The 10,092-nt window shown below is 34.8% G+C and overlaps 1 protein-coding gene across 1 annotated transcript; it reads right to left on the bottom strand.

Annotated features, from left to right (window-relative positions):
* Positions 1–2,243: 2,243 nt before the first annotated feature.
* On the bottom strand, positions 2,244–9,339 carry LOC111027111 (heat shock protein 70 B2-like). The gene is made up of 6 exons (XM_022305334.1): positions 9,022–9,339; positions 5,959–6,198; positions 4,629–5,270; positions 3,149–3,418; positions 2,664–3,052; positions 2,244–2,580 (listed from the first exon to the last, which is right to left on the bottom strand). The coding sequence occupies exons 1-6, from the start codon at positions 9,193–9,195 to the stop codon at positions 2,424–2,426; spliced, it is 1,872 nt and encodes a 623-aa protein (XP_022161026.1). The 5' UTR covers positions 9,196–9,339; the 3' UTR covers positions 2,244–2,423.
* Positions 9,340–10,092: the final 753 nt, after the last annotated feature.

Below are 10,092 nucleotides of genomic sequence, written 5' to 3'. Positions count from 1 at the left end.
ACATCTCACAGTGGTGTAGGCTGTTTTTACGATAATATACAATAATATAAATAAATAAATATCTATATAGATATCTTAGACTACTATTCCCCACTACCATGCGTACGAGCAATCGATTATTTAAATATATTGTTTACGGTTTACCTCTATATTGTTACACTTTCCATACACTCATTGATAACCTAGTAGTAGTATGAGACCTATGGATTTAACAGTGTGTGTGTGTGTGTGTGTGTGTATGAAGGTACTTTTCACATAAGAAAAGATGATTCAATTTCTAATATCCAAAAGAATTTCTGATAGAAAAGTGAATCTAGTATTGGTACCCCAAGGTTCCAAAAGCAATACCTAATAACATTCAATAAGATAACAAAAAAAAAATTATGAAAATCGTCATCGGCCGAAGCGTCACCGCAACTGTAGAACCTGCACTCGAGTAAAGTTCTGTAGGTCAATTTCCGTCGCACACGATGTCACGGCGTCTTTTTACGGAGATGGCCGACATTGATCGAGTACAGGTGGTCGTCGTTGTTCGACTACAGGTGGCCGAGATGCACATCCTCTGGTATACGTACCGAATTTCGGAGCCATAACATTATGAGTGAAACAGACTTGGCAGTGGATCGCTTACATACACACTCACAAACATTGCAATTTGTCAATAAATATTTATTGATTTATATTGTACTATTTTTATTCGATTCTGAGCTGAGAGTACTTTTTGATTTTTCTTTATTGGTTAAGCATCAACTATACAGGTTATTAGCTTTACACGTGTTTATTGATTTTACAATGATGTGCGTTTATTATTTTTTTTTCAATGTTTTACTTTTTTTTTATTTGTATCTGTGTACAAAATAAGAAGTCGAAATAATGCCTACGTTTATACGTAAATACGTAAATATGTATTTACACTAGCTTTAAAATCAGCTGGTGAATAATAAAATATTGAATAATATAATATAATATGTACATTGTACAGTGATTTTTGTATTTAAAAATATCTTGTTATTATAATATTACGAATTCACGACTGTACAGGCTTCTTGTCGCGGAATTTCAGTGGCAGAGGCACAACAACAGTGAGATCAGATTGATTTTATTTTAAAATATTATTCATGGATGCTTGAAACTTTTATTATTTTTATTAAAGTATATTATTAAAATATTTTATACACACAAAGACTTTTCGAATGTAATTTTTTGGCAACATTAATTTAACCAAAGTGGTACTAACGATTGATAGTAAAATTAATTACTTAAATCTCAATGATATCATCAAATATACTAAACTACCAAGTAATATTATGGACTGACAGACGGTCTTCGCTTAGAATCGTTTTTCGTATACAATGATTTTATATCATTGAATTCAAATTTAACACCACCCATTGCAGTGACCCACTCATAAGTCATAACCTCATAACCTACTGCACAGCAGAGCGCTGGATCAGTGGTTTTTAGTATAGTAATTTATTTCACTGCACTAGTAACACAGTAAATAGGTTAAATTAATTATTGCCAAAAATATTGCATTTAATGTCATATCATTAATATTTGACTATGATAATAGTATTTTTTTTTTTTTATTAAACAAAAAAACCCTCGGCAGCAAGGCCATTGGGATATATAATATATTGATAATAGTATTATAGGTACCTATATATTGTTATTGACCTTTGAGTCAATACTTACTTAGAACTGTGTTAGTTTATAAATAGCGAATATCATACAATTGTTCCTTAAAAGTTTTGAAAATATCACTTTATATGAACAGTAAGATAAACTAATAGTTTTGAATCAGCAACAAAAATGTTTTTGAATTAAGTACAACAAAATCATCAAAACCATTATTTTTCTTGTATTAAATATCGAAGTTTCATCCAAATTTTAATTTCAAATAATTACAAAGAAAAAATCATGCCTATGAGCCTCAAATATTTTTAAACAGCTATACTTAAAACTTACTAGAGCATCATGTATTAACTTCCCGAGCTTCTTGATCCAGTGAAAATGTTTTTATCGGCAGTGACAGAAGAAAAACTAAGGAAAAAATCGAAAGTATCAAAGGTTTACAAATAGTTTAAAAAGATTATAAATATTTTAAAAATTGTTCCGTGTATAAAAAATTGGCTTACATATATTATAATGTTTCATATAATCTTTATTAGTTTATTACGGTGATATGCTAATTGTATAATATGTATAATAAGTATTTTTGATAAGACGATGAATTCAATAAATTATGTGCTCTATAAAATGTTTGAGTAAAACATTAATTTTATATTGATCTCAATATTCAGCAGTTTAGCACCTTATTATAATATCTTATGTGAATCTCAAATTGGTAATTAAATTTTATTAAATCTTTTAAAATTGTAAACAATTCCCATCAAACGCATTTTGAAAACAATTTAAACTGTTTAATCGACTTCTTCGACGTTTGGTCCTTTTGCACCAGCTTGGTGTAGTTTGGTCATGATCGGTGAACACTCTTTCTGCAGGTCTTTCAATTTATCTTCAAACTCGTCTTTATCAGCTAATGTGTTTGTCTCCAACCACGTGATCACCGCTTTACAGCTACAACATCAGACACAATAGCATTCGATTACAGTGAATTTTTTTTACAAAATCATATAATACTGGTCGAGTGGATTTCTCACCTTTCTAATATCGCTTTCTTGTCCGTCTCTGGAAGTTTCGAGCCAGCTTCTTCAATCGCTTGTTTGACACTAAACGCGTAGCTCTCCAATTGGTTCCTGGCGGTAACGCGCTCCTTTTGTTTTTCGTCCTCTTGTCTATACATCTCCGCTTCCTTCAACATTTTGTCAATATCTTCTTTGGACAATCGACCTTTGTCGTTCTTTATGGTAATCCTTTCGGACTTGCCCGTGCTGATTTCCTTGGCGGACACATTGAGAATACCGTTGGCGTCCAAGTCGAACGTGACTTCGATTTTTGGGACACCACGTGGTGCGGGAGGGATTCCCGTCAAATTAAATGTACCCAACAGATTGTTGTCCTTGGTCATTGCTCGTTCACCTTCGAACACCTAGAACAACAGTTAAACTCGGCTCGATCAAAAAAAAAAATCACAACGACAACTAGATCCTAGGTAGAAAGTGAATGTCATATTATAAATGCGCACCGTGATCGTGACAGCCGCCTGGTTGTCGGAGTACGTGGTAAATGTTTGTTGTTGTTTACACGGTATGCGAGAATTGCGTTCCACAAGTTTGGTCATTACGCCACCTGCTGTCTCGATGCCGAGCGACAGGGGAGTGACATCAACCAAAAGTACGTCTTGGATGGCCGAACTGGTATCGCCGCTGAGAATGGCAGCCTGGACGGCAGCTCCGTACGCCACGGCCTCGTCAGGATTGATGGACAGGTTTAGCGATTTGCCGCAAAAGAAATCCTGCGACAGAACGACTCGTGTATCAACATATTATGAATAGATTGAAATACAGAATATTCGGAGTATTAGATCCTGATTTTATTCGGGTAATCGCATTTAATTAACCAGTAACGATAGGAGCGGGCGTCACCGTTTTCCGCCAAAATGACCCTCGCCCGTTATCACCGTGGCCGTTTTCCGCCAAAGTTTGTATTCCGATTTCCACCAAAAAAAATTTATAAATTATTTATGAACCTCTGAACTGAAACCATCAAATAGTAATGATCACGATGTACGCGCATCACCTTGTATCACACACGCGCCTCACCTCAGTTTATTGATCATAAACTTTTATCTATATCTTATCTTACTATTACTATTCCCCTATTTATAGTTGTACCCACTACCCAGTGTGTTTCCTAACGCATACGCTATTATAATTGTACTTAAAAACAGTATAAATATTAATTGTTATAATTATAAACATCACTAGTTTGTCTTCCAAATAATACATTGTTATAAAAATTAAAATGATATAAAATATATAATAATATCACGTACCTACATCGTAATCATCACTATTTGATGGTTTTAGTCCAGGGGTTCTCAAAAATAATTTATACATTTTTTTTGGCGGAAAACGGCCATGGTGATAACGAGCGAGGGTCATTTTGGCGGAAAACGGAAACCCCCATAGGAACAGTACGACGAAACAACGAAATCAAAAATCGTGAATAAGCAACTACCTGTCACGGGTACGTATCTAGCTAAAGTTTATGTATAACGGCGAATTCAATATTTTCGTGGATATAAATATTTAAAAAAAAATGTTTTATCCTCAAAACAACTTATTTATATGCATAAATGTATAATCAGGTTATCAGTAACCAAAGTTGAATTTGGTTATCGTCATTATAGCAGTGTACTATATAATACTGTGTGAAATTTGATAATATGAATGGTTACTTATTTTTATTTATAAGAAATATTCCATCTTTTGATGATCACTAAAGACTAATAATTGTTTTTAAATATTATGAATTTCAATACATTTAGATTACACCTACTAGCTACCCGTGTCATATTATATACCTATACTATTTTTCACATAGGTACAAATCGCTTTTATTCACTTAATTTATTATAATAATTTAATTTCACTATATTTTACCCACGCCGTACCTGGACGGTTGTTAAAAAAAAAAAAATCCAAACAATAAAAAAAAATCACCTGTAACATTTTCTGTATCTTTGGTATTCTGGTCGAACCCCCGACGAGCACTACGTCGTGTATGCTGCTCTTGTCCATTTTCGCGTCGGCCAGTGCTTTTTCCACGGGCGAAAGTGTAGACCGGAACAGGTCCATGCACATTTCTTCGAACCGGGCCCTGGTGATTTTCGAGTAAAAATCGACCCCGTCGTGCAGGGCGTCGATCTCGAGGGACGCTTCGGTGCTCGACGACAGCGTCCGTTTGGCCCTCTCGCAGGCCGTCCGCAGTCGTCGCAGGGCCCTAGTGTTTCCGCTGATGTCCTTCTTGCACTTCCTCTTGAACTCCTCGACGAAATGCGTCACCAACCTGTTGTCGAAGTCTTCTCCGCCCAAGTGCGTGTCGCCGGCCGTCGACTTCACTTCGAACAACGAACCCTCGTCGATGGCCAGGATCGACACGTCGAACGTGCCGCCGCCCAGGTCGAATATCAGCACGTTCTTCTCGCCCTTCAGGTTCTTGTCGAGACCGTAAGCCAGAGCTGCGGCCGTGGGTTCGTTGATTATCCGCAGCACGTTGAGTCCGGCGATGGCTCCAGCGTCTTTGGTGGCTTGTCTTTGGGAATCGTTGAAGTACGCCGGTACAGTGACCACGGCGTCGGTGACCTGTATACGGTAATCAGTCCGATAGTACGGTCATTAGTCGTTATTCTACAACTGATTAGGTATTCTACATCATTCAACAGATGTCAGATGTCTGGTTACAGGGTGATGGGTGTTATGGGGGGACATAAATCACCTCAATGACCAAAATTAAAAAATAAATACATACATCATACATTATGTATTTGGTAAAATTCTAATGTTTATTTTTCCCACAGCTTATCTCTATTATCACCGAGGATGTTTTCAGGACTTTTTTTTAATATCCACCACTTTGATGTTAATGAATTATATTATATTCGTCTGTATTGTTTCTGTGGAATTATAGATGCATAATATATGTGCATTTAATTTATTTAATAATATGTAGGATATATATATTCTAAACACAAATCATTTTTTTATATAATATTAGACTTGTAGTTTGACATGAAATTTTGTTCTGTGGTCACGTACATACTATATCACATGCTATAAGACAAAAATAATTATTTATTTTTAATTTTTTCAATGTTTTTGTAAAATGTTTTATGGAAAAAACCTAAATCTTTTTTTCAGATAAAAATAAATCAACCTTGAATACATCAAATCAATCAAACAAAACCTAAAATATACAAGTGAATAATAAGAGGAAACTTCACAGACCTATGAAATATTATTATTACCAAACAATTTTAAAAACACACTTTACCTTTCCGCCAAGGTAGACTTCGGCGATTTCTTTCATTTTCGTTAGCACCATCGAACTAACTTCTTCAGGGGCGAATATTTTCCTCTCGCCTTTATACTCGACGGCTATTTTGGGCAAGCCACCCTCATTAACCACTTCAAACGACCAGTGTTTCATGTCCGCTTGTATTTTTGGATCGTCGAATTTACGACCTACTAAACGTTTGGCATCGAAAACCGTATTCCGCGGATTCATGGCCACCTAAAATAATAAAAAAAAGTCATAATTGATAAAATATTAAAATGTTAAATAACACGAACAGGTATTGGCGAATGGTATAGCTTGCGGTAGTAGCTATAAGATATAGCGCCTTTTCAACGAGAACGAGTATCATTAACCGTTATTTTTTTTGTTTATTTTTCCAGAACAAAACATATTTTATGTTTTTACAACACAATCCTCTAAATACGTGTATTTAATATACACACCTATGTTATGATCTTCGATTTATTAATTTTATACTGATATGCCATACAATTACGATAACGATTATACTCAACGATTATTATCAAACACTCATTGTCTTTATACAGTTATCAATTTTTATTGTACAGTTGTATTTGAATTCACGTAGTATGGCGTATGTTGTGTAATAGAAAATATAAACGTACATGTTTATTTCGTAATTATTACTTCCTTAATATTTTATAGTATTATCGGGAATATATAGGCAACTTTCCATTTAGAAAATATATGTAAGAAAAATAGATCTTGCAGCAGTATTCTCGTTTGGATTATGATATGATTGTAATAAGACACACAATGAGTTGATATTTTTATCGTGCCCTACACAATTCTATATAGAAATTTCAGTACCAGATTTTTGAATTTTAGTTCCATCTACTTCTACGTACTGTATGACCGCCATATTATAACGGTGATATCAGTGTTGTACAAAGGTTAAATAATTTTTTTTTCGATTAATAATTATGGAGGGAAATATTATTGGACCGTGCGCAGTGAGATTTGGATATGGATGAATCATCGTCGTCTGAGCGCCCGCCTCCATCTATGGGCACACCGCACACACACACACACACACACATAAACACACTATAATAATAATATGTCTCACACTTCTTGCGACACGCAAACGACGTGCCTACAATAATATCGTGTGTGCGTTCGTGTTCCTCAAACACCCGATTTGGTAATTGAATGGTCGTAAACAGGCCTAAACGGGTAAGGTCATAATATCTACGAGAATCCCGTTCTATAGTGGTTATGATTTTGTGAATAACATCGTATTATATTATTTTTATTATTTATGATGGTCAGTCTAAAAATACGTTACACGCATCGCGCGACTCTAGAAATAACACTTTCCAGATAAAATCAAACTGGGAGCACATAGTGCACATGTGTCATCGGGATATTTTTGTGTCTGCCCAGTGGTGTAATGTCGTTGTGGGTGAGAATAATTAGATGCGTGGGCTTGCGTTCGCGTTCGCGTTCGCCAAATTCGATGACGTTTGTACCAACGGTTATGCGCGAACATACGTATCGAATGCGTGTAAAACAATTTTTAGTACATACAATGTTGTATTATAATTATTATTATTATAACTTAGAAATTGAGACCACCGGAGAAATTCTAAACGAGAATGAAGTATCTACACGGAATGTATTCTCAAAAATGGTTAAGTCTTATTCTTGATTGTGGTACCGACGTTTTAGAAATATATCTACTTACCACAAAATCAGCAGACATATACCACGTTAGTGTTGTTGAAAAGAAAAATGATGTACCTACAATTTAAAAAACGCATTAAACCAATTTGTCATTGCATGTAGGTACTATTATTTTTTCGGTTCGATGACTTATACGTAAAAACACTTTATACTACGTGTAGATCACTCAAAAATGTTCCATAATCATCTTATTTGCAGGTGAAAAGCCTGGAATGTGCCAAACTTGCCTAGAACCCCTTACAGTCAAGTGTCTCTTTGTCTACTGCACAAATCATTATATGAAAACTAGGAAAAACCTATAGAAATGTCCGACAACCCTCTCCGAAGCTCTTAGCACAATCAAAGACAACCCCAACAAAACCATCGCATTTCTGAAACTTACTGATGCGTACAACTGAATCTTAGATAACTATTGTATTTATTTCGTTGTAAGCTATATAATAACCTAGTAGTCGATGCTGTACCAGGAATACAAAAAAAGTCCACGACAGTTGCAGGTGACATGATGAAACAAATAGACTATAGGCAATACAGTCTAATTTCTAATAATGAAAATAATTTGATTTCAGTATCAATTTAAGTCAATTTATTAACCGTAAATTTTGATTTTCGATTAAATTTACAGTAAGTAATTCATTCGTTACAATAGTCAACAATATCATAGCATACGTTATATATGTACTATACGTAAATTAAGTCATTACTTAAGTTATTCGTTTTAATTGCACAGCGCGAGTAGTGTTTAAAATTATTTTTTATTTATTAGAAACATTTTTAACATTACAGTTTTGAATACGTACCCACTAAAGTACTCACTAAAAAACCTAACTGCACCTCGAAATTAGTTGTTTTGAGTTTAATAGATGAATAAGAATAATATAATGATAGTTGCTGCAAGCGCTTCGAAAAATGTCTGTAAACGTCGGTTATACTATTTAAATATAATATAATATTATTAGTCATAACTGCTTGTAATGATTAATTCATTGTTGTCACCTACAGTCGTATTGAAATCATTGTTTGAACGTCGCAATGCGTTTGATTGTTGTAAAACAAATATTATGTTGATATTGTTTCGATCTTTAATGAAAATTATGACTTCGACTACGATCTATTTATCAAACTTTATTGATTCAGATTTCGGACACGTATGTATACCATATTATAAAACGCAACACGATATAATTGATTCGTTGAAAGCAGAGAAACTGTTAGGGACGAGATCGCGTCCACGAGGGTCGTCTTTTATCGTTTTAATCGATATACCGGAATATTACTTTTGGCTTGTGATACCTAAACGCGATGGCGTTTAACGTCTACTCCGTTGCGTACCTGACTCTTGGCGGCATCTCCGATCAGCCTTTCCGAGTCCGTGAACGCCACGTAGCTGGGTGTCGTCCGATTTCCCTGGTCGTTGGCGATGATTTCCACTTTTCCGTGCTGCCACACCCCCACACACGAGTAAGTGGTGCCCAGATCTATGCCCACGGCTGGTATTTTGGTCATTTTTCAAAATGGCTTATGAAACGAAAACGAAAACGGATAAACGAGGTGTTATCACACGGCCGGAGCGAGCTAAACAAAATAAAATGCGTAACGGTCACTTGACTGTTGAAGTGTCGGAGAAAACGCATACAAAGCCGAACACACGGTATTTATATACTTCTGGCCACCACTTCTCTCCGCCAGATCATTTATAGACCAGAACCACGCCCACGACCGAATGTATGTTTTTATTCAACATAAACCATTCGTAACTTTTTTAAAAACACAAACATTGTATTATTAATATTATTATTTTATAACCATATTATTTAAAGATACCCTTGTAAACTGCAGTGGCCATTGGGAGAAAAAACATTATCACGTTTGTACTTATGTTAACTACCAGTTATGCGTATAGAACCAAGTGCAGTCGATTTACGATTTGTATTTTAAAACTAACACAAGTACTTACTTGTGTCTCATTTGTCACTGTATACTATATCATTAAATACTCGTTGTCGAAAAATATTATAATAATAATAATAGAGGAGTCAAAGAGTCTTTGATATTATGAGAGGTGGGTCGAAATATTCAAAGTTTGAATGATCAAACCGATCTTTAGGCTTTCGGTTTGAGTTCAAAAGTCACACCGAGCTTTAAAAAACCCGAACCGAACACGAACGAAATGTTTTAAATTCTATAATTAATTCGTTAGGTTGGTAATAAATAATTACCAAAAAAGTTCGTACCAGAAATGCTCCTAATAATATCTAAGTATTGTTAAATATTAAATAATATATTTTTATTCGCTCCCCGACAAAATCCGGATTTTTGCTGTTTTACCTATTAACTAAAAAAATGATTAAACTCGTGAAATTAACGAAAACAAAATTTTGAAAGGTCAACATATGCGTAAGA

Source organism: Myzus persicae, unplaced genomic scaffold (assembly GCF_001856785.1).
Source record: "Myzus persicae strain clone G006 unplaced genomic scaffold, MPER_G0061.0, whole genome shotgun sequence".
Lineage (NCBI taxonomy): Eukaryota > Metazoa > Arthropoda > Insecta > Hemiptera > Aphididae > Myzus > Myzus persicae.
Note: the sequence above shows the minus strand (reverse complement) of the source record. Positions and strands in the feature narration are given on the sequence as shown.

What these genes read in the sequence shown, in the direction of transcription:
- LOC111027111 (XM_022305334.1), bottom strand. Translation starts at nt 9,195, where the DNA reads ATGACCAAAATACCAGCCGTGGGCATAGATCTGGGCACCACTTACTCG. An exon ending in AAGTCTACCTTGGCGGAAAG is followed by an intron (nt 5,271 to 5,958) that starts GTAAAGTGTGTT and finishes TACCGTATACAG; the next exon opens with GTCACCGACGCCGTGGTCAC. An exon ending in AGGCGGCTGTCACGATCACG is followed by an intron (nt 3,053 to 3,148) that starts GTGCGCATTTAT and finishes CTGTTGTTCTAG; the next exon opens with GTGTTCGAAGGTGAACGAGC.